The sequence below is a fragment of the Apus apus genome, chromosome 12 (genome assembly GCF_020740795.1).
Source record: "Apus apus isolate bApuApu2 chromosome 12, bApuApu2.pri.cur, whole genome shotgun sequence".
Taxonomy (NCBI): domain Eukaryota; kingdom Metazoa; phylum Chordata; class Aves; order Apodiformes; family Apodidae; genus Apus; species Apus apus.
This window is the reverse complement of record NC_067293.1, coordinates 7,864,374-7,889,335: the sequence shown is the minus strand read 5'-3', so window position 1 is coordinate 7,889,335 and position 24,962 is coordinate 7,864,374. Positions and strand designations below refer to the sequence as shown.

Here is a 24,962-nt window from a genome sequence, read left to right as displayed (position 1 = left end):
TCATCCAGGACCTTGATGGAGGCTTGTAAAGCAAGGGGAACAGCCTTACATGATTCTTCCTCCCATCCGGCAGTTTTGGAAAGCCAGGCACAAAGACCTAGATTTGCGAGGCCTCAGAGAAGAACTGGCTTCAGAGCTGACCCTGGTGGAGGCCTCCAGGAGTCAAGCCCTCCCTGCACTGAGCTAACTCACCAAAGAATCCCATCAACTACAAGCCCAAACCACCAAACATACACCTGGGTAGCCTTCTGCTATCCTGCCTCATTTCAGCAATTTTGCTGCTTTTTTGTTATTCCCTGAGCACACCCACACCCTCCAGATGCCACTGCAGCACCCTGGGCACTGCACTCCACCTTGCACCTTCTTGTGTCCACCAAGGTGAGGGGCTGCCTCAGGCTGCTCCTCTCTGCTCTCTGCCCTTCCATTTATTCCACAAATAACATTTGCAAGTGAGAGCTGCGTTTTCACAAATGGGAAAGGTAGACTCTAATGAGGGAGAAGCAGGAATATTTTTGCATCAAACAGTAATTACTGAACATGCTGCTTTCTGAAGATTAAAAGGGTTTTTAAAAAATAATGAATACACCTGGGCTTGTGCATTCAGTTGACTCTTAAAAACTCAAAGAAGCTGAATTAGCCTGATTTCCTCAGGGAAGACAATTTTTTGTAAGTGTAGTTTATACATTATAGAGACTTAATGTCACCTGCAGTGCTGTGAACCAATTCCAGAGACTCATACACAAAAGCCTGGAGGAAAAAAAAAGATAAATTTAAGTGAAACCTCATTTCTGGTTGATTTACCTTGGATACACAGAAAGCAAAGAGAAAAATAAAGCAAAAAATCTGCATCTGTCCACTCTTAACTAGTGGCACACACATTTCCTCATCTATACAGCCTTCATTGCTATTTGCATTTTAATTAGTTTTGCATGGTTAATTGCACTGTCAGTGAGGTACAGACCTCCATAGCATCCTGATCATCAGAGAGGTTAACCCTACATTTATCTGAGAAAGCAGGCATCAAAAAGTAAATTCACTTACTAGCACTGCAATAAAACCTACAGCTAGGCTTCAGCTGATGCAGTGTGAAACAACAAACTCCCTTTACAACTAGAGGGACTCCCTGTGCCACAGACCTGGGGCAGTCCCACATGTCTTATCCCTTGACCTTGAATGGCCATTTCTTCCTAGAGGTGTGCATGTTGCAATCACCCTGCACCACCCACCCCCCATTCCCCTGCCTGCCCTCTGCTTCTCCCCCAGAATTCAGGGGGCTACAAATTCCAAAGCAAGGACATTGCTACTTGCTGCTACATGATTTCTGCAGTTCAGTTCCCCTTCTGCAAGCTGAAGGCCCCCTGCCATGGTGGGCCTGGACCCAAAGGGTTCCCTTCCTTACTGCAGGACACACTGGGCTTCCCCAGTCTCCACTTGCTAGACTTGGCTCTACCTCTGCCCCATCAGTGCAAGCAGCACATTTATTGAAAGACCAAGCTTTCCTCAAGGACGTTTTCCTGTATCAAAAGTGCACAGCTGTCCCTACCATCTGCCCTTCGAACTCTGAATAGTCTTAAGTGCAGTGGGGTCAGACCAAAATGTGTCAAGATCACAAAAGCCACAGACCCTAGGAAGTGCCCTCAACCCATGCAAGAAAGTCCAGTCCTACATCCAGGTCTGTTTGTAAGCTTCCCATCAGGATACTGCTCAGTAACAAACACTTGAAAAATGGGTAGAGAAATATAAGTAATTGGTTTTGTCCAACCACCCCCCAAAATCTCCTTCTCTGCTTTAGACCCCACCACAGCTGAGATTTCCCAACTTTTCTCCAAGTTACCAGTTCGATTCCCAAAGCGGGTCCCACAGCCATGGGATAAGGCAGCACCAGCTGGCTCAGGGTCCCCCCAAGCCCCTCAGCTCCAGCTGGCTGTTGCAGAGCACTCTCACAACAGCCTGTGCTCCTGACAAAGCACATGGCATCGTATCAGGGTGCGTGCTGTGACCTTGCAGGGAGCAGTGAACAGCATGAAGGGCAGATCCAAACCACTGCTTGCCAAGACATGGCTGGGTCTGGCAGGAGGCAAGTGCTGGGGAACAGCCCTTGGCTTGATTTGGTTGCTCCTGCTGGTCACATGTATTGAAATTCCCCAAACACCTACCTTGACAGGACACCAGATGGGGCAGAAAAGATACAAACCATCCAACAGCCACAACTTAAAGTGCTTTTTCTTTCAACAGATTTAATAAAGCTCTCTTCTTTTGTTATTTCGGTGGCTGAAAAAGAACCTGAAACAGAGCATCACCTGGCCCATCACAATAGACAGGTCCTGTAACTGCTGTGGGGTAAGAAGGCAAGAACTCCAGGTTCAAAAGAAGTCTTGAAAGCAACGCAAAACACCAACCCCACCAGATTTACAAAACCTGCTTGCAGCCAGTGCTCTCATGCAGCCATTTCCCTAAGGTGCAGGCACCTATAAAAGCTGAGACACCTGTTAAATGACTTCTCCCAGGGTGCAGAGACAAATGCAAGCTTGTGCTCCTAGCACAGCTTTCACCATTGAAAGTGTTTTAATCCAAGGACCTTGTTTCTTTCTCCCACAAACTTGTATATTGTACTGCAGGCTGGGAACCTCAGCTCATAAAGGGAGACTTCTCTAGGTTACAGTACAGGAGCACTGTGCAGCCACCACCACTGTGTCCACAGGACTGGGTGCACACACACACATATTCCTTGCTCTCCCTTATCACCACGTACATTTAAGCCAGGAAGCCTCTTTCAAGGGAGCCCACCAGCTGCTCTGTGCTTTGGGCCAGACAGAGCTGAGCTACTCCACACAAGCCGAGCTGTGATAACTGCGTGTGCTCCTGTTACTGCAGAAGAAATGCAAAAATAATAAGTTTTTAAGTCACTGTGTTGGGGAGCATTCCTCACACAGCCATGCTAGGATGAGATAGATAAGCTGTAGCAAAGCTACAAGCTAACACCAGATCTCCTTCCTCCCACTCTGATGCTTTTAGCTGTGAGGCCATCTGGTAAGAGGGATATAAAGTGAATTTTAACTTGCATTCACAACACAAGCACAGTTGAAAACTAGATTAACCATAGTCCATTTGAGTTCACTGGAAATGTACCAACTACTAAATTAGATTGATCACCACTAATCTTCATCTCCATCACTGCTGGTCTCTGGTTGAACCCAGGGAAAGAAACCAGTAGAGCCACATGAGAGAAAATTGAATGGAGTTTTGATTGTGTTTCTTTGATAATTTCTAAGGAGCAGACTGGGAGACCAGGCCACTCTCTGAGCTTCCAACCCCTTGAGATGGAAAAGCTGCAGGGAATTATTTTGCAGAAAGTTTGTCTAAAATTTTGAACCATGATGAAAACACAATGACAGTCTCATTAACCCAGCCAACCAATTCTGACCAAGTCTCACCCTTAACTGCATTTCAGTAGAACACAAGGATCTTTCATTTAATTGTTCTCAAAACAAAACAGGCTGTACATTTCAGAAAACAACCCTTATACATTCCCAGAATGTCAGACCCAGAGGATTTCCTTTACACTCTTCCATCAGCAAAATCTTCTTTGTTGCCATGGCCAAGTTTTCCTGTGAGCAAGGTGGAATTCAGATTGTGGGTCTTGAAAAGAGCACCAGGATCTTCACCGGAGACTTGGGCAGAATCCCAGCGCTTCCTGGCATTTCAATTCCATGCAGAAAAACCAAGGTGGGGGGGGAAAAGAACAAGAAAATGTGTTGCTTTTTATTTACACTAACCTCATTTTGTAATCCCTAGGCAGCCTTTAAACCACCACTTCTAAGTCAAATATCCATGAACTAGCTGTGCAGCATTCAAATGAACACCAAGTGTCCTCCTTTACAGGGTGATTCAGGGGTTAAGTATGATTGCTCAATGCAGCTTCCCTTAGACACAGCTTTCTAGCATTAATAGCATTTCTCAAAATTATTATGTTGACTATTTCTACTTCTCACTGACCCTCAGTCATATCTTCATCTTTCAGCTGTCTTCCCCCTTGCTACTGCTCCATTTCCTCCCTAAGTTTTCAACTAAATCCAAACCCATTGACGTAATTCAGACATTTGGAGGACAAAACAAAACCCACCCTTGATCTTGAGCCAGAACTCTCTAAAAGCCAAACTGAGGTCAAGCTGTCAGGATTGCTCAACTGGCCAGAGGAGCAAGTAGAAGGAGCACCCGGGGGCTGAACAGCTCAGCAGACAAGAACTGTTTCTTAGACTACAACAGCTTCTGCTGTCACACTAAGGGCCTCAGCAGCTGCCAACATCAGTTGCTATAGAAGCTCTCTCAGTCTAACATAGCAAAGTGAGATTTCACTTATGTAGCATTTGCAGGGATGAACAAAAATGAGATCTTAGGTGTCTCACTTCAAAAACCTATGTAGGAACCAACCTGAAAGGTTTAAGCTCTCAATTTCCAGACAATTCTGTCCCTTCATCTAAAGCAAAACTACTCTCAGGGGCTTTCCATTTGACATTTATGAGTTATTATCAGCACTAAAGTAATAATATAAACTGATGCCAGATTTTAGATTCAAATATTGCTGATCTGTGTCTACTAGTTTTGAACTTTCAATATCTGCCCTCAGAAGGACATATCACTGGTGTTATTATCAACAAAACTTGACTCTGAACATGATTTGAGAGGTTATGGAAAGAAAATCTGAGACATCTGCCAGGAAAAACACCAGAGAAAAGCAGTAGCTAGTGATGAGAGAATCAGAAAAATTGTAATTGAACAGTAGTTAGAAAATAACAGCATCCAACCCACATTATAACTACACACCCTCATCTCTAGAAGACATCACTGTACAAAATTTTTAGTATCTTGGTTATTAGCAAAGTGATTTATAAAATAATGATGTAACACAACGGCATTTCAGTAGTTTCAGATCTCTAGTATTACTTGAAACATTTCTAACCCTGCAACATTTTCTGGTTTAAGAATCTGTCAATCTTTGCTTCACTACCCTTATTAATCAAATGCAACACCAGCCGAAATACTAACCTTGAAAACTGCATACAGTGCAAAACTGGACAAGTATTTTGTCAATTTAACTGCACTTTTTTCAAAGTGATTTCCATCTGCTCTGTGTGACTAGCATGCTGGACAGATGTTGGAACGGATCTTTTCTGCATCTGGTAGGTGGATTCTCTGCTTCACCCAGGCATGAATCAAGGTCTTAATCAAGGTGCCAGTACTACTTTGGCAAAAAAAAAGAAGCCTGGCAGTAGTTGGGCTGAGCTCCTCTCAGCAGAAAGTAGACCTTCTGGATTTGGATGTAGCTTTCAGGGACAACAGTAACTCAATTTCACAGATAAGGAAATTGAGCCAAGGAATTATGCTCTTATGTGCAATTCCATGGAAAAAGGGCAGTTTCTCATATGCATATCTTAGGAGCATTTTCCAGCTACTTTTACTGAGGCTGCTTAAACTAGTGAGCCAAGATACACACTGAGCATTCTGTTAGCTGGCCATGTTGCAGCCCATGGGATGCTTGCCAGCTAGTCCATAATAAAGCAATCAGCAAATGCAACTTCAGACATACCTGTCTGCATCTTGGTGTGACTTGTCAATGGGATTGCACTACCGTGATTGGGTGAAAGACAGGGAAAAACATCTCAGGACAAAACAGTGGTTCCACCAGGCCCAGGTACTAGTTCCATCACTCAGGGGAATGGCATTCAAGCCTGTGCTGCCCTCAGTTATTAAGCCCTCTTTGCATTAAAGGTGCCCCTTCCCTGCTAAGCAGTGTTACTCAGTTATTCTCCAGAAATGCATTGCAGCCTTAGAAGAGCTGCACACTCCAAGCAACCTACAGCCTTTCCTGTGACTAATGTCCAGATTTTACATTATTGTCTTTGGTGCAGAAGCATTCAGCTCCCCACAGGTCTCAGTTGGGCTGGAGACAGCAGAGACAAGCTGCTTGTGGGAAACCCAGCCAGATGCTGCAGCAGCCTGACCCCAGCCTGCTCTGCCTCTCACACTGCAGCATCTCCCTCCATCAACCCCACCATCTGTCCTTACCAGGAGCTCCACTCATCAATTCCTTGCCCATGATAGATGGTTTGCTTGCCAGATAGATGCCAACTTCTTGTCATGTGTGAAAAACCAAAGTAAGAAAAAACCCCCACTGATGTTGGAGCAGTTCCAGCACTCAGCACCTCACTGGACACTGAAGCTGACACAGTGGTGGGTCCCAGGGGTGGCTTAAAGAGAATAGGTGGCCATGAGAAAGAACCAGGCTTTTAGAGAGCAGTGGAAGAGTATTCCCAAGACATGGAAAAAAAAAATATATAAAGACTAGCTGTCATTAGCAGTGTATACAGACTGAAAGGGAACACAAGGCACTAATAGTCTTACCACAAATACTCTTTCAAGACACAGAGTCTGTCTAACATATCCTGATATTTATAAAGGTAGATGCATACTATGGTTGCAATCAACACAAGATTCTACCCATATGGGACATTACTTTTCTTCTTAAGGTCTACACGTGTCTCCACCAAGTAAATTCACCTCACCGATTAAGTGTAGGCATTTACTTGTTGGGCCATTCAGCAGGAGTGCACCAGCAGCACAACACCAGGATGCACTGGAAATCATGCAGTGCTCTCCGATGGAAGAAAACCATATCCAAACTGAAAAACTCCTTAGGTTTTTTGTGATAATTAGGTGCTTGCAGCACCTTCTGCCTCTCAGGCAGGAAAGGAAAGAAGTAATTAGCAGCCAGCCAAACTCCCAGCTACACAATGAGGGCTCCCACACTCCTGTCAGCTCTGACAACAGCCCGTGCTCTGTGGGCAGCGCCTGTTTGATTCACTTGCCAAGCAGCAATTGAAAGAGGCTGGTTTCACTGGTCTGCCTGGACTGGCATGGGCAATGCTTGTGTAGGTTACAAACTGTGAGGCTGAAACCAAGGAACTCCTTCTGAGCAGTCCCTAGAGCATTACGCAGAGGTAGAGCTGCTGACTTCCAGTCTCAACACTTAAGAGATGCAATCTGGAGAGATCAGCTTGTGGGATCATGTCTGGCCAAAGATGGTCTGCCAGCAGACACCTGCAAGCCACCTCTTGCCAAGTGCAGCACAGCAGCTTTGAAAGCAAGCTAGGAGAGTGGGATCGCTGTCCTTCCCCCATGGATAACAGCCCTGCTCTCTGAAGTCATGGGATGGCTGCCTCCTGCCTGAAGAAACAGGAACAGCAGAACAGGGGTCTTCATACTGTGCCCATAGATTTCAGTAACTAAGTTTCCATCAACTTCAACAAGGGCAGAATGAATTTCTTACATTTTTTCTTCCAGTTGAAAGAGGTGACATCAATTTGACTTGTCAGCTTTAATTAGCATTTGCAGTATGCTCTGCTCTGAAGAAGTTGTTCTGTTTTGACAAATAAGGGGAAAAAAGTCTAATACATAACTCAAGCCTAGAATTCAGGATGTCAACATGAAAGGCAAAACTAATTATGATGCTTCACAGAAGATCCCAGCACTTCCCACAGACACCAGTGACATGATGCTTTAGACAGGCATTCTGTGCCTTTGTGTATATACAAACACATCCAAATAGTCAGGGATTCACAAAAAGAAAATTAACATCAATTAGTATTAGCAATGGAACAGAGACCAAGACTTGCAACTAAGTTCAAGCGTAATAATACTGGATATTGTTGCAAGAACACAATCCCTCCTTCAAATAACAGAATGTAGTGACTCCAGATAAATATGCAAAGAAAGAGTTAGCAGCAGCAGGCAATAAATGGAAAACTGATAAAGTACAGATTCTCCAGAGCTTATTTGGTTTATATCTCTTGCTGTTGACAGTCAGTATTATATACAGATATACCTCCACGGACACCAATAGAAATTTAAGCATAATTTCTTTAAAAAGAAGTTATTAGCCATACCAGATATTTCAATTGACTGTGAAGCAGCCTGACATCAGTTTTTCCTTTTTTTTTTTTTTTTTTTGGACACAGGATCCTTCATGACCAAGGTGGTCCCTTGTACATTCCTCCTGCAAACCTAACTGTTCACTTGCTTGCAGTATGCATACATTTCAGAAGGAGAGTTGAGGGAGGGCTTGGGGTGAAGGGAGACGAGCATGGAGGAGAAGGCATTCATCTTTTTAAGATAATTCCTCAGCTTTACCTCAGGACAACAGCTACTTACTTGTTTAACAGGCAAGTTGACACTCTTGGGAATCAAAGTTTGTATTGAAGTACCAACTGGCCTTTGATTACTGGCAGTGTGAACACTGCTGCTCTAATTAATCACCAAAATCAAAGCTGAACTATGCCATAAAGAGATAATTTCAGAAAGGGGATTTGTGTGTTTTTGATAGCTGTAACCTGATCAGAATCAGATTAACCAAAAAGCAATTTCTTTTTTCCTTAATACAACAGGGAGAAGAGTGCAGACAAGAAAGGTAACTCACAAAAAAGGAAGCACTTGGGTTAATGGAAAGGCTGGAGTGTTTCAGTGGAAGAGAAAGTGTTTTGGTGCATCTTCCTCTTCTGTCCCAAACTCTCCTCTCAGAATCCCACTGTGTTAGGACCACAGCATGCTAGAGGGAAGCCATACTCTATGATATTGCAGGGTTGAAACACCACAACTCCTTCAGTGAGGGCTCTCTGTCTACCTCAGTGGATCTTGCCCCTGTAGAAATCACCAGTTTTTATACCTCCTGCCTTTTCTGAAAAGTACTTTCCCTTTATCTGGATTTAATTATGGTGGGCACCAACAGAGGAATTCATGATACTCCAGGGATTTAAATCTCTCCTTTCTAGAGCTAGAATAAACTACTCAAGTTCAAATACAGGTTTTAAATTTTGAAGCCAAAACGGGGACCATTGAGCATCCTTTGCACACAGCCACTCTCATTTGTCAGATGGGATCATGCAACCCTCCGAGATCAGACCCTAAAGATGAACAAGATAGGGCCTTCAAATAATGCTGCTGGGCTAAGTGACCCGTATTTCAGTGAAGCTACTCTCTGGGCACCAACATTATTAGTAGCTGTGTGCACAAATACCTCCAAACTCAGGTGCTGAGTTGACCACCATCCAGAACAGGATCTGTTCCGGCTTCCTGCTAAGTTAACAGCAAGGCTTTCCATCATGAAGCAGCATCATGTTACAAAAGTTCCATGCATTGTTTACAAGAGGAATCTGTACCATGATAAGGATCAAGCACAGCATGGTCCTATCATCTTGTTTTAAAGCTCTATCTGTGCAAAGCAGCTTCATGTGAATCAAGTCTATACTATCAATCTACAGATCTGTTTCCAGAGTTAAATTCTTTCCCTAAATCAACATGAAATGAAGGAGGCTTAAAAATCTCACCAGGTTCAGATAGATGGTTCTTTTTCACCATGAAATATTGATGGTAATATAGAGCATGAATAATTGAGCCTGAGTGTTACAGGACACATAAATCATATTATTTGGATAGTAGAGGAAATAACAAATGGCTTCACCTTTTAACCCTGCCTAATAGGCAGTCTCAAGAACACCAAAGTAGAGTAATTGCTATAATGGCACTTTGCCCAACTTAAGTCTTAATAATGTTATCCAAAAAAGAGTCTTTTTGGCTATTCTTTTTATGATTGATTCACCCTAAAAAATAATCAATAAATGTAATTTTTCACCTTCTCACTGCAAATACCTGCTTGGTATTTCTAACTTTTCTTGCACTCAGCTTCACTGGAGTCCCACAACAGGGAACCACATGGTCATTAATGCTCCAGGTATCCCCTCAATCTGGAACAGACCAGATACAGCCAATGGGACAGAAGTGGAGACAAGGAAAGACTGCAGCAGTAAACCTGGCATGTTTCAGTCTTCCCTCTAGACTCCTTAGACCCCTTTTCCTATCACTAGACTCTCAAGTCTATTTTTGCCTCACAAGAAGAGACCTAAAAATAAGCATTGGATGAGCACAGGCCAGGGTTTGGCTGGCTATCAAAACCTCTTCCACAGACCTTTCCAAGCAGTGCTGTGAGCTGTAAAGGACTCGGTGGCAGAAGTGCATCCCACAGTTCAAGCCACCAACCCCAAGGCAGGGTGATGGTACTTATGCCAGAAGTGACTACAGAGCTCTGGACTGACTAAGCACATAGATCACATGACCAGAGAGTCCTCAGAGCCATCACTCTTCAGCTTCGCAGACTTTATTGGTGTTACTTTTCCCTTTAGAATTACACCCTCCGCTGTTAACAGAAGGTATAAAATGGAATGCCTTCATTTCACCTGGTTTATTAGCCCCTACAACCAGCTTCTTATTAGAAATAAGTCAAATGAAGAAACTAGTATACTTCCTATTATGAAAGAAACAGCATCATGTTAATTATTTTTATGGGCATAACAATATTCTGATACGTCAGCTACAGCAAAAGGCAGTCCAGTGGGAGCCAGGCAGGTGCTCAAAGGTTCCCATGCCCAGCCTAGCCCAGTGCCAAGGTGGTCTCTCAACTGAGGCCAAGGTTTCTCAGGATTCTTGCCGAACTCCATTAGAATACATCCTTTTAGGGTCATATTTGAGCACTGAAATCTCTCATATCACAGTGACAGAGCAATGGAAAGGAGCAGGTTTCTCAGGCATGGCAAAGAGCTGGGGAAGTCACTGCATCAGCTGCTTGCCTGAACCTGGCACTAATAAAGACCAGGCACAGAGATTTAGGTGGAATTTCACACAGCTGTGTATGACTATAGACCTTAGAAGCAGTTAAATAATTAAGAAAAGGATGGTTACAAATGCTCTAGATATCTTTCAGAATAATTAAACCCAGCAGGTAATATAACTGAATATTTAATTTCACAGTAGCTGTGAACTTGAAAAACATTTACCCCTGATGTGTCCTGTCTACACAAAACACATTGCAGGTGAATTACAAGCAGTAGGAACTTGGTCTAGTTGATGAACTGAAACAATTTCACAACTAATTATGAACAAATATTCTTCTAGAGCACAAATTACATGCCTCTCTTCTGACAGGTTTCACTCTAGCTTAAAATATACTTTCTTTTTTTTTTTTTCCCATTAATATAACTTAGAAAAACTCCAACAGTCCTAATTTCTAACTGATAAAAGCATGCTGGATTGGGCCCAGTTCTCCTTCTACACTAGCATAACCACAGCTCCAGGCACACTAGTCTTGTTCATTCCACTGGGAAACAAAGCAAAAAAGGTCAGTCCTACTGTTTGCTCCCTAGTACACTTACAGTAGGAGTTTAATCCACAAATACATATGCATGACTCAAGCTCTGGAGGGAAAATTATTCAGTATGGCCAAACAGTATTCAGCAAATCTGATAATGTTTCATTACTGCTAATAATTTTCACAAAAAACCTGGCTCATTTAAGATACCACAACTCCTGCATACACCAGAATTAGACAGTGCACATTAGCATGAGCAACAAATAAACTAAAAGAAAACTAGTCCTATGTTTGCATTAAAACAGCTCAACAAATATCACAAGGAAAATTATGAATTAGCTTGATTGGACTCTACTGTGTTACTCACAATTCTACATTTAATCAATTTAAACATGGTATCCAGATGTGGTCTGTCTTTCCCCAACTGCTTTTGACTGTTCTCACAACACTTGCTCTGTTACAGGCAAAAGGATCCTACACCTTTCAAGGCTGAACAGATCACAACCCCATTTGGATAGCTGGAGATGCTTCTTGCCCCTGTGTTTGACATTCAAGTGTCCTGCTAAGATAATTTCCCCCTGTTGTCACAGCTGGTGTCGGCAAGCTATTATCCTCCTAAAGAGACCCATAACCAACCTCCACATGAAGGATCAGTAGCACAGTGCACATATTCCTGGCTTTCATACACCATGTTCAGAGGGAACTCATGAGCTAGAAGACCACATCAAAACTCTGCTGGCTTTTTCTCTTTGTTGTCAGTTGTTTTCTGCCACACGGTCATTGGGTTTTGGCTGGTTGGTTTGGGGCTTTTTCCCTTTCCCCCACTGCCTCCACCCCCACAGAAGCACACACACAAATCAGGGGAGTACAGCAGTGTAACAACCTTTTACCCAGTACCCAAGTTTTGTTCCAGGCCAATGTAATACAAGGGGTCTGCAAAGTCTTGTTACAGGTGACTTATTCAGTCCTCTACACTTCTAAGAACGACAGTCACCTCTCATTTTCATTTTCAAGATCCTGCTTCAGCAGGGTTAATGAGAAAGAAAGAAATTAGATAGCAAATTAAGGCTTAATCATTGTGCAATTCCCTTAGATAAATGTTAATTGTCCCATCCTCAGTGCTTTGCAGTGTAATTAACTATACCTCTGTACCAAAGGGAGAAACTGTAGTGTGCTTCCTTTCAAGGTCAAAAAACTAGAGAGAAAGAGACGAATAGAGGGGCAAGATCTCCTGACTTGTCACCTTTACTCAGTCCCCTGCTTCAAGCACTTGGCAGCATCCACTATTCAAGTTGACCAAAAAAAAAATATCACAGAAAACCAAAGTGAATGACAGCTACTAACGAAAAAGCTATGAGACCTGGGAAAAGGGAGCCTTTACACATTGATCATGAAAAGGAACTGAAGTTTAAATCACTGTTTGCCATACAATAATTTTGACAAGTAGACTCATATACAAAGTTATCCAGCACTTTCTACATATCCTTGTAATAAGTACAGTAACTATGGACTTATAGATTCAAGCACCCCCTCTGAGCTCAGCTGTAATTTACTCTTCTTTGCTGAGCTATTTAGCATCCTAATGTCCCTGGCAAAACAAAAATAAATTCTACTAGATATATCATTAAAGTATTTAGTAATCAGTACAATATAGTGATATAATTCACTAAACACAAAATACCACAAAATTCTAGCTGCTGCTATCCCTTTACAGTTGCTAAAGTGCCTAAATGAAATTCTCTCTGGCTGCAAAGTGAAAATATGGATGGATTTACACACAATAGAAATAGTCCATTTAATGAGCAGCTAAGAGGTTTAATGGTCAGTATTAATTTATGTTAAACAGTGAGCCAAAGAGCCGTAGATCTCAGCTGAAAGCACTGAATTCAGACAGTTGTTTGGGATTCATTTTACTTCAGAGGCTCAAACAAAGGTAAACTTCAGGTGCCACTGTGCAGTAAAGAAATCTAAATTATGACCAAAGAAACAAACATTCAGAACTAAAAAGACATAAAAATTGCTACACGAGGGCCATTCCATGACCATCATCATCTCAACTAAGTGCTTGATGCTGCAACCCCAGGTGACACCGTAGTTTGAGAGGTGCAATATGTTCCTTACCCAAAGGCCTGATCACCACGCTCCACAAAGCATGAGGATAGAGATATGGCAGAATTACCATCCCAGCTATTATTACTGACCATGGTGTTCTGACCCAGCTCAATGCCCCTTCAAATAGGTCACTTCCTGTATATAACAGTAATTCCTCAAACAGCAATACCCATGAACATGCTCCAAGGCAACCAACCTGCTACAAGCACTTGCAACATGCCTCCTCTTCTAGGGCAGGAGCAGTAAAAACTGTTATTTACTTTTCCAAAATTTCAGCATCAGAGCATAGACAGGGAGAAGAGTCTGGCACCTGGAACAACATGGTCTGTCAGCCCAAGGACCCACAGTTGCAAACAAACTCTTGATTTCCTTCTTGGAACAAACCTGTTCAGATCTCTCCAGTCTGCAGATGGGATCAGCAGGGGAGAAGCCTCCCCATTTTTGAGCTCTCCAGAGCCTTACTCCTCCTGCAGAGCTGGACTCAGGCAGACCAGCCAGCAGGTCTTTTCATCTTCTGCAAACTTCATTTTTAAACATGCTGAGCACAGGAACCCTCCAGTGTCTGTACTACCAACCCTCAAAGTCCTTTTCTGTGTAGTCGTAAGGACATGCCAAAAATAAACTGAGGTTTCCATCACCTACTGAAAAAGCAAAGGGAAACACAAGCATGGCAGCTAAAGCAAAGCTCATTTTACACTTCCCAGTCACCAGTGTACAAAATATGAACCCCTGCATTCCCTGATATTTCCTCAGTAAAAATAAAAATATCAGCCTTCCTCCACATGCACCAAAAAAAAAAAAGACATTTTTCTTTGTTGTTTGTAGCTTATTGATTTTCAGTTGTTCAAGTATAAGTGAAGCTGTAAGACTTCACCTCTAACCGCCCTGTGTGTGCTTTTATGTTACAGAACAGTTTCAGGCAGCAAAATGTCAAAATAAACAAGATAAACAGGTAATTGTCACAAGTTTTCCCAAGGGCAGAAAAACATTATCAGCACCTGCTGCGTTTTCCACCTGCTTTGAAGTAAGAACCCAGGAGAAATATCAGAACTTTTATATATTCAATACTTTGTAAGTTATGATTGGTACAGACACCTTTAGGAAAACCCAGGCTCTGTGTGTATGTAGATATATAAAAATATTTCTTACAATGAGGAAAGCAGTATAACTAAGATCTATTCTGCATTCCAAAGGTGCAGCTCTTTTTCCTTCACCTGTCTATTCCTCTGTTTCAGTATTAGTCTGCAGGTAAGGACCTACTGACCTGGATTCCTATGGATGAGTCCCCAGTGTTGCTTACAAGACAGAGAAATGGCAATGCAGAAGGAAAAGAAGAGGTTAATTTCTAGTCAAGGACACAGCAGGAGAGAGTTTTGTGGAAGAAATTGCCCTCACGTTTTGCCCACCCCCACTTATGACTGACCCAACTTGGGCCTAACCTGGCCCATGGCCTAATTATTTATTATTTCTGACACCTCCCAGGCTGAGCTGCCTGTATTGGAGCTTGGAGACATTAACCACAAACACGGCAGCGTTGCAGGGTTAGACACCCATGGTGTGGAGGTGGGCTGTGTGTTGGGTCCTGCCAACACACGACAGCAGCAGGGACGGGTCTGGCCAGTGGAAAGAGCCTCCTGTAGCAGCCTTAATTCCTGCATCGCCACCAGCAGGGCAGGGAAAGCCGAAAGCTACCAGCACAACGCACCGCTGTTTTTTTCCAAAGGAAATACCTGCTTTTTAAAACATGTTTTGACTTTCCAGCAAAAAGAGCATTGTGCCAAGAAATCAAGCCTCCCTTCCCTCAGCAGCCACCACTCCCAGGTCAGGACAGCCCCCTCCTACCTCAGCAAGGTGTCTCTCGGAGTTTAGTCTCACCAGTCCCCGTTGCAACCAGGCATGGGCCCGGGTTTGCACTGCCTCCGTCTGCTGAAGCCCTGGAGCACTTCAGGGGCCCCTCTGGCAGCTGGGACAGACAACGGTGACCACAACACAGCCACCTTCCTTATCTTCCAGCCATACTCTGCCAAAGCAGGAAAAGCCTCTTCCCAGAGCAATTAAAGCCAGCGGGGTGGGGTGTGATTCAGCCCTGCCCAGGCACAGCTGGTCAGCTCCTCAGCCCTGGCCCAGCCCAGCTGCGGCCCAGGTTGCCATCCCTGCAGCCTGGAGCCCTCCAAAGCCACTGCTGAACACAACCAACAGGGTCATGACATAGAATCATACAATGGTTTGGGTTGAAAGGGACCTAGTTTCAACCCCCCTGCATGGGCAGGGACATCTCCCACTAGACCAGGTTGCTCCAAGCCCCGTCCAACCTGCCCTTCAACACTTCCAGGGATGGGGCATCCACAGCTTCTCCAGGCAACCTGTTCCACTGTCTCACCACACTCACTCTAAAGAATTTCTTCCTAACATCCAATCTAAATCTACCCTCTTAGAGTTTAAAGCCATTACCCCTTCTTCTATTGCTACATGCCCTTGTAAAAAGTCCTTCCCACCTTGTGCCCCTTCGGGTACTGGACGGCTGCTATAAGGTCTCCCTGGCGTCTTCTCCAGGCTGAACAATCCCAACTCTCTCTGCCTGTCTTCACAGGCGCTGCAGCCCTCAAATCATCTTCATGGCCCTCGTCTGGCCCTTCAGGAGCATTTGACAGTAACCTTTTACTGTCAAACCTTTTACTCACAGCTAAATCACAGGTAGGAGGAAAGAGGAAAAATATTTTCTTCAAGGTCTGTACATGAGATGCTGGCAGAGCCGCTGTCCCCTCGAGGCAGGGCTTCCTTGGGTTACTCCAGCAAGGCGCTGTGGTGGCAGCCACCTCCCCTGCCCCATCAATACCAGGCCAGCAGCACGAGCACCATTTCCTCTTGCTGGAGAAGCTTGAGAGAAATTACTTGTCCCCAGCCATGCCAGGCTGACGCTGCAGGGTAGCTGGGGTGCTGCAAGGACAGCAGGAGAAATATCCACAACATACGAGTGTTCAAGTTGACAGAGAGTGTTTTGCAATATTTCAAAAGTGTTATAAAGGGAAATGTTCATGTTTCATTTAAAAAAAAAGGAAAAAAAAGCACAGGAAAACCCCAATAAAAAGCAAAAATCTTAACTTTTCTATTAACCACCAATAAATTAGTGTATTTAGTATTTTCAGACAGGCATGGTGGCTTTCCCTAGTTCCTTTACTTTGACCTATTGTATTGCCTTTTCCTGTACCTGTGCTGCAGGGGTTCCACTGCCAGACACTCAGCTCCCTGCTGACTGTGCATCCCAGTGCCATAAAAATGCCTGGATCATTTGTAATATTAAGAGGTTCATTAAATGTCCTGGCCAGGCCCCAGTTTGAGTAAGTACAATCCAAATACACCTCTCATATTTCAATCACAAATGTATTTTTCAATGTTTTTCCTGAAAATTGTTTTGTGCCTTTTGTTTAATCATTTTTTTTTATTATTTTTTTTTTTAATTGCAAAATAGTTGCCACTTTTCAGCCAGGAGATAGTTGTATTTTGATGTCACATTAATACCTCTATCCTACACACTTATTAAAACCACTGAAAACCTACCTCAAGGCAAAGCAACCTGCTTACAGTTGAGGAAATTATTTTAAATCCTACTTGCAGGGAAATTCAGAAGTTTTGCTCACAGGAGGAGGACAATGCAGAAGAAAATACATTGCAATTTATTAAATATATTACCTAAAAAATATTCTATATACAAAATAAATTATGAGCTTCAACTGGAGATCTATAAAACGGATTGATGGCTCAGTCTAGTTAAAAGGTAATATAAGCAAGCTGTGACTGCACAGCCATTGCCATTGCCAATCTAAAAGACGTTCCCCTGTCCTCTTAGAAGCTATTATTTGAGTTAAAAACCTTATCAGGATACCATGCTTGAGAGAAATCATAGAAACATATTTCAGTTAATGGTGCAAACCCACCTTGTTTGCTCTTTAAACTGACCCCATACTGTAAATTCTATCTCTGCTGTACAGTGCATTACTTATAGCATATAAATAATGGGTATGATAAACAAGCATTACAAAATGAAAATTCAGTTAACAATATTATGGAGTTTCCATTCACAAACGTAGTTCATGAGTGAGTCAAATTTTATGGTACTTATCAGCAATGAAAAATTTGCATATCCCATCACAGAGTTTTTGCAATAACACGTTCTGCATTTCTTATCTCAGAGCTTTTATGGTAAGAAAGATTGCATTAGGCTCAGTAATCTGCATTTTTCCAATAAAATTCTAAATACATATGCAGCAGCTCTTTACTTACTGGCTTCATGTTATAAATTATAAGCTTGGAAGTAAAGACATTAGGACAAATATTGAGCTCTAAATAGTCACCATGAGTGAGATTTTATCCTGGTACTGAATGATTGCACCTCTTTTATAGCTGTATCTTATCTCCAAGCTACTACATTTTGTGGCAAGTAGGTAAATAAATAACACTGCCTCACTTCAGACAGTTCAATTAATTCAGTTCCACATGGTAGAAATATCAGGTACAAGTCTGTGCAAGGGGTTTCTAGCAGCTCTACTTGGACAGATATTTTGGGATCTACAACAGTCATAAACACTGCTTTCAGCATGTCACATCACCAGGCATTGCAGGCTTTACTGTGGGAGCAGCAGATCAAGTCCAGTGCCTGCTGGAAAAGATTAGCAAAACAGGTAGCAGTACTGCTCTGGGATGTCATGGAAGGAACTGTGCTTGTTCATTCAACACATCTGCCCCATGGTTGTCCAGCAATTTTTTGTTTTCATGGATAAGCTCAGCCTCTATTACCTTAACACTGTGATTGCACATGGCATCTGGTTAGGGAACAGGAATAAGGCCCTTGGTCTGTGTGAAAAAACAAACAGAGAGCTCAAGTGGAAATTAAAACTGGTCTCCATCACCCCTGCTTCAAAAGTGGCACCGAGACTCCCCAAAAAACAGGTCCAGTCAAGCCAGCATGGAAATATAATTGCTGCAACCTACAGAGTCTGAAGAGCTGCATCAATACCGCAAAATCTGCTCCAAGACAGAGATGGGAAAAAAAGAAAAACATCTTGGATACAAAAGCCCTCATCTTCACAAAGCTCCTCAGTAGAGACCTAGTGTGTGGCAGTCCTTACTATGCCTCCAGCCCAGGGGGACTCTGTCCACAACTCTCCCCTACAAACCTAATGCCACCTCATGCCCTACCTTGGGACCACCTTGGCTCCCACACCCACAGCTTGGCTGTGCTTTCCTTCCCAGCTGCAATGCAATTGGCAGGGCAAGGGAACGGGTGTGTCTTTGCTTCCCTAGTATCCAATGGATAGACATAGACACAGGGAAAGTGAAGGGCCTTGAAAGGACAACCAGCAATGAGACCCATGGCACTAGAGAGACAGTTTCTTCCCTGATGAGGGAGATCACAGTGCATCTGGAAAATGGTTACAGGCAAGTGGAAGAAAAACACATAAAGCTGAGATAACCTGAGTGCACTGCATCATTCTCTTCCAGGTCTGAACCGGGCAGCTGAGGTATCCCTGAATTCAGCTGCATTTGTCAGTTCTTTGTGCTTTCTGGGAGTCAAGAAAACCCAAGTTTTTGTTCCAAATATTTATTAAAAAATAACTGGAAAAAAAAATCACTAAGCAGTCCAATGGCAGATTTATTACAGTTTTAACAGGCAAAGGGAATTAATCTACTTCATGAACAAAAACAGCAAGAGGGAAGTATACTGAAGGACTCTTAATCAAATGATAAAATGGAAACAGCATATGCAATATATATTTATCTATAAATATATTGGTTACATTATTCTTAAATAGATTAAACAACATTCATAAGCAACGTCCACAAGTATTTCTTTGTGACAAGAGATTAATCTTCCCTCACAGTAATACTGCCTCTCCATGCATTTATGATCACTAAGACAATTTTAGACTTTGGGGCTAGAATAGGTATTCAACACCATCAGAGCAAGTGATTTAAAGTCAGTTTATAGGAGATCTCAACACTATTTCTGAGACTTAAGGCCAGGTATGCAACAGATGGAATTGGCAGAGCATGGATTAAGCTGTGAGATTCTCCATGAAAGTTCAAATTTGGATTAAAGCTAGATTCCCACAGGGAAACTCTCACTGCTCAGAATTCCAAGTCTAAAACACACTTCCCTTTTTCTGTAAACAAATGTTAATAAAATAAACTCTCTGTACCCTGTTACCCATTTCTTAACATAAAAATAATGAGCTGCTTGGGTAGTCAGGAATGTAAGTCAGTATAAAAATCTATCCTACCCTACACACTCTCTCTGTATCAAAGTGCGAGCAAATGGCACAGTGCTTTCTGTGTGAAGCCATGTTCCCTGCTTTTTATGTTTCATACTGCAAACCTCAGCTACAGCAGGACTGAGCTCAGGACTCCCAGCTGTGGCTACTCAATCACCCCACCTCTGGACTTGCTCTTGGGCAACTGGGACACCCAAAGCACTTCCAAACAGGTGGTGCTAGGGCAAGTTCTCTCTGCTGTTGCATGGAGAGATGGTGCCCATCACAGACCCACTCCCACCCTGCAGGGTGGTGGCAAGGTCTGCACAGGCAGGGAGCTGCTCGGGACCCACCCCAGAGCAGCAAGAACTTAGCCTGTCTCCTGCAAAGACCTGGGCAGGAGTCGGGCTCAGACCCTACAGCAGAAGATGAGCAGAACCCCCTGTCACTTTGCATGGTTTGGTTCAGCAGTGACTCCGCACATCCTGGGGAAATGCCTTATCGTGCTCCTGCTGCTCCCCTTCCTACCAGGTGCTAGCAGAGGCTCCCACAGCTTGCCTATTTGAAACCTCTTTGGCTTACTTGGTTTGGTTCAAATGTTCGCTGGCTGTTACCTTGGAGCCTGAATAAGAAATAGTGCAAATACAAGCTTAAAGAAAAAAAAATACCACATTGCCTTCACTGACCATTCAGTTAAATAAACAAAGATCCATAAGATGAAACCCCAGTTGTGGGGTATTTGAGACATTTGGCAAACCTGTAGAAGATTCTTCATGATTGTCTCAAAGGAGTATATTTGGCTTGGTGCTAGATGCTTAAATAATGCTATTCTAACTAACATTGTTGTAGCTAATTGCAAGACTTTGAAGACAAATCCCAGAACACAGGACATATCCTTGGCATGATGGAAGAAATGCTCACTGCAGTTATGGATTCCTCAATGCTTTTCTTATCCAAGTTTGACTCAAAATTATTTTGTTTGCATGGAATGGTGTTAATTCATCCAGACTGGTTTTGCTGGAAGGCAAACAGACCACATTATTTCTAAAGGTTATAATACCTTTATTTGGCCATGCTTGTGCAGATTAAGAGGCCAAAAGAGAACTCAGCTCAATTCCTATTATGGGAGGCTGGCTGCCGTGCATTTTAAAACAATAATCATCTCAAGTGGCTGAGATGTTCATGTTTGAAACTTCATGAAGTGCCAGGGTGCCCTATAAATGCAGAGACCTGCATTGCTCTGCAGAAACCTTCACCATATGGCAGCACACACACTGTGTGAAGCAATGAGCCCTCAGTGTTTTTTGGCCCACTTCATAAAGGGGGCTTCATTTCTCTCTACTCCTATTCCCTCAAAAAAATCAACAAGTTGCTTTAAGCAAGCAATGCGCAAATGACTCATTAACTTCACTAAGGATTAGGCACTTAGTCTGCTCAGGGTTTTTGTAAATCCCAGAAACCTTCATCTCTAGGCACACACACACTATTGCAAAGTCTGGTTCTCAGTGTTTCAGGGTTCAGCCCTGGCAACTAGTCCTGCTTTGGCTATGATCAAACAGGGAAGACTGCACTCTTTGATAAGGAGCTGGGCTCACCTCTCCTCTTCAGAGCCATGGGGCTCAGACCTGCTCCTCTCCATTGCACAGCACCCACTGTGCCTCTCAGCCCACCAGCACCAAGCCAGGTTTCCTAGTTTGAAGGCAGAGTTGCACCAGGGGAGTTTTACCTGTAGATTTTATAGAATTCACACAATTAAACCACCTCCACACTCCATTCATGACAGAGCTCTATCTTTGCCCATGTGCTTGTTTCTAATGGGATACCAGCCTTCCCAGCAATCAGGACATCGTTTCTGATGACAAAGACAACTGATTTCAGGTTTTAACAGAAAACTGATGTATCAGTATGCTTCAGTAGCTTTCCTCTCCCAGCTCCATGAATTAACTACAAATCTGTACAAGGATAAAATGGAAAAAAAATTCACCACTTCTTTTTTCCTTCCCATCAAATTCATGTTGTGTGGTGGGCAAAAACAGAACAGACACTTCCTTCCCCCTTTGTCAGCAAGTGTAAATATTACTGGAACTTAAAAGCCAGCATCTGCATTAAACGGATGGGACTCCACTATGTTCATCTTTTTTGTGATGTCTCTGTAGCAGGGACTTCTGAAAGGTACTTGGAATGAATGCTGGCCACGACAGGATACTGCCTAAAATAGAATCAGGCTCCAAGTATCTTCCTGCAATTAGATTATGTCATATGTTATACTTTTACTCATGGCCTGGGAAGAAGAGTGCAAGGGTACTTAATATCTGTAGATATTCAATTAAAATGAGTGTATCAGACACTCACTAGGTCTGGCTTTTGCCTGCCTCTCATCTAGCCCAGGCTAGCTTCTAAACCCTAAGAGAAAAGAAAAAGGAAACCAAACACACACACAGTGGAAGTCATCATGCCTGTGTGTATGCCTGCTGGCTAATATTGTTACCTAATAAAAAGGTTAAAAGTCATGCAGCTTACACCTTGTTTGCTATAGTTTGGGTAATGTTGATGCTAAAAAGATAGAATTCAGAAGGAGGGGAGAAAGGTTGGTTTGTAATACAAGGTGATTTTGCTGGCTCTTGGAGGGTGCATTTCAAGCATAACTGCATTTCTCCATGCACTCTGAATGCTTCCCTTCTCGAGGGTACTGGCATGCTTGTGGCAAAAGCAACCAAACCAATTAATTAGGCACACAGTGAGAGATGACATAGGAAAATCAATGTATGAAGATCAGTCGTTTCCCTTCTGAAAAATCCTTACTCAAAGCCTCCATGTCACAGCAATAACTAAGCACAAATGGTAGCAGACTCCTCCCTTGCATGAGGGGCCCAGCAACGCCAGCTGTGAAACGCACACATAGAAAGGCTCTGATATATTCTATATACAACTGTAATCCAGAATAAATAGTACTGTTCCAGCTCATAGGTGTATTTCAGCATGGTTGTTGTTGTTTGTTACAGCTGGAGATGGCTTGCTTTTCATCCCTTCTGTCCCACCCTTGGACACATCGATGAAGAGCAGCCTGGGAGTCCGGAGTGTCAGCAGTATCCTTTTGTATTCCTTCCGGAAATTCTGGTTGAGCAGCCCATAGATCACAGCATTGAGGCAGCTGTTAAAATAGGCCATAAAATAGCTCAGGACAAAAAGCCATTCTGGAATGTGGGGCTGCACTTTTGAAGGATTAATTGAAACAGCAAGGCCAATAAAGTTTAACGGTCCCCAGCACACAGCGAAAAGGACAAAAACCACAAACATAGTCAAGAAATTCCGGATGTCAGCTGCTCTGAGCTTCTGCTTGCAGTCTTGTCTTACCCGTTGCTTGACTTGAATCACCAAAATCCAGATCCGTAGGTAACAAAACGTCACGATGGACAGTGGGACAATGAAGTGAACCACCACCACTGTGATGGTGTACGATGTACTCACCGTCTGGGCAAAGGTGCAGGAGTAAATCCGGGGGTCATACTGCAAGGAGCCAACAAAGAAGTTTGGCACAATTGCCACCACTGTGAGTATCCAGGTCAGGCAGAGGTAGCAGCAGGTGTTCTTCAGGTTGAAGAGCTTATCATACCGGAGGCTGTGGCAGATGTAGCAGTAGCGGTTGATTGCGATTGCTGTGATGTTGAAAATGGACCCGATGACACTTAAGCCCATCAGAAACCCACTTATCTGGCAGTGAACGTTTCCCATGGTCCATCCATTATGGAAAATGGCACTCAAGATCAGTGGGTATGGATAAACTGCAACTACAAGGTCTGCAACAGACAAACTGACGACAAAGATGTTGCCTGCAAAAAAAGAAGAGATCATGAGAGGTTAGCATGGGTCCAGATAGACAACTTGCAACTCAGAACTCCTTTTAAGGCCTAATTTTTCTCACAGGATTCACTCTACCCTCCATTTGGAATTTGAAATGCTAGAAAATAAGACTTTGCTCTACTGGTGACAGCAATGGAGAGTAGGCTGGATCAACCTGCATATTCCTTGAGAAAATTCTAAACTGGGAGTGTTACCCTTAACTCAGCTATAGTTGTGGGTCAGGTTCCTGTGTTCCTCTAAGTTGTGTAGGACAAAAGGATTTTGCCCTCCTTGTTAATCAGCCAGCACAACTGTAGCCACCAGGCAGCACTCGCTGCCCTGCAGAGAATTTCATTCCTTTAAATACTATATAGAACACAATACTTTCTATAACATCACATAGTGACACTTTACACAAGGTCTGACCATCATGGGCCAAAGAGTTGGGGCAGGCAGGTAAAATTTTCAGTGGTTTATCCATGGCACTGACAGCAGTTGCATGGGAAAGGTCTTTTTTGGTCTTTTGCATGTGAACAAGTATATTTTCACCAGAATTTCTGCCGTGTTCATGCTAAGGAGTGTGTGTTCTTCCAGGAGCTGTGGTGCAGCCAGCCGTTATGTGCTTATCTTATTTGGTATGTTTTCCTCTTCCTTTCAGATTAAAGTTGTCCAGTGCAATATGGAAGGTCAATCACTCCTACGCCATCTGGGTAGGGAATATGATTAATAAGCTGCTGTCAGCCATCCTGCAGAGTATATGCTGCAGGTTGTCCACTTAAGCTCTAAAATTAAGAGAGCTGACAAGCGTCTGTGCAAGTATGAAATAATTTAAGCCATGTTGGATTGAAAATGGCACATTGTGTGGGACAACACCTGTCAACTCCACCGTGTGGAGCAGCCACCAATGACCCAGGCAACCAGTGACTTCCTAACAGCAGTTACTGCTCATTTTTTAGGTAGGCAAACAGACTTTCTGCTCAGTTTTCCAGTCAGAGTAGAAATGTGCATTAAGAAAGGGACCTGGATGTCTTCTGAGAACTGGTGTAACTACAGAACCAACTATAATGTTTAAAAAGACATCTGTCAAAAGTTAGCTTTTTGATAACTAGACAAATTGTCATTTCAGGAGGAGTTGGAGCAGTGCAGTTAGAGGACAGCACACTACAAAAGTGGTTGGTTTTCCTACCTGTATTACCTTCAGGTTATATGTACAGTGGCAGGAAGGAAAATATTACTGAGTACTAGTAGAGGCTGTGCTTGATACATTTAAGTATTAAAGTATTAAATTAAGTATTTAAGGGATACAGCTGTCCCCCTATGTGCTACAGGCAAGATCCCAGCCACTGATCACACCCACACCTTCTCTTTGAACCTTCATATCCTGCTGTCTACCAGATTATAGGAAAAACAAAAACCAACGCACTAAAAAGAGATCTTTTACTGCAGTATCCATGAAAGGGCTCCGAGATCTCAGTTCAGCTATGTCTCTGGCTTCAGCACTTGGAAAATACACCCAAGGACTGGCAGAAATCACGGCTGTGTAGCCACTGTAGTTGCCTCACTGCTGT

The 24,962-nt window shown here is 43.1% G+C and overlaps 1 protein-coding gene and 1 long non-coding RNA gene across 2 annotated transcripts in view; both read right to left on the bottom strand.

Annotated features, from left to right (window-relative positions):
* Nucleotides 1-3,445: 3,445 nt before the first annotated feature.
* On the bottom strand, nucleotides 3,446-13,868 carry LOC127389542 (uncharacterized). The gene is made up of 3 exons (XR_007890662.1): nucleotides 13,691-13,868; nucleotides 13,503-13,616; nucleotides 3,446-3,694 (listed from the first exon to the last, which is right to left on the bottom strand). It is a non-coding gene; the product is annotated as an uncharacterized LOC127389542 (long non-coding RNA).
* Nucleotides 13,869-18,944: 5,076 nt separating this feature from the next.
* The window catches only part of GPR50 (G protein-coupled receptor 50), a 40,209-nt gene continuing 34,191 nt past the window's right edge, over nucleotides 18,945-24,962 (bottom strand). The window contains exon 2 of the mRNA XM_051630136.1: nucleotides 18,945-23,384. Coding sequence (XP_051486096.1) covers nucleotides 22,516-23,384 — 869 coding nt within the window. The 3' untranslated portion in view covers nucleotides 18,945-22,515. The remainder of the gene's footprint in view (nucleotides 23,385-24,962) is intronic.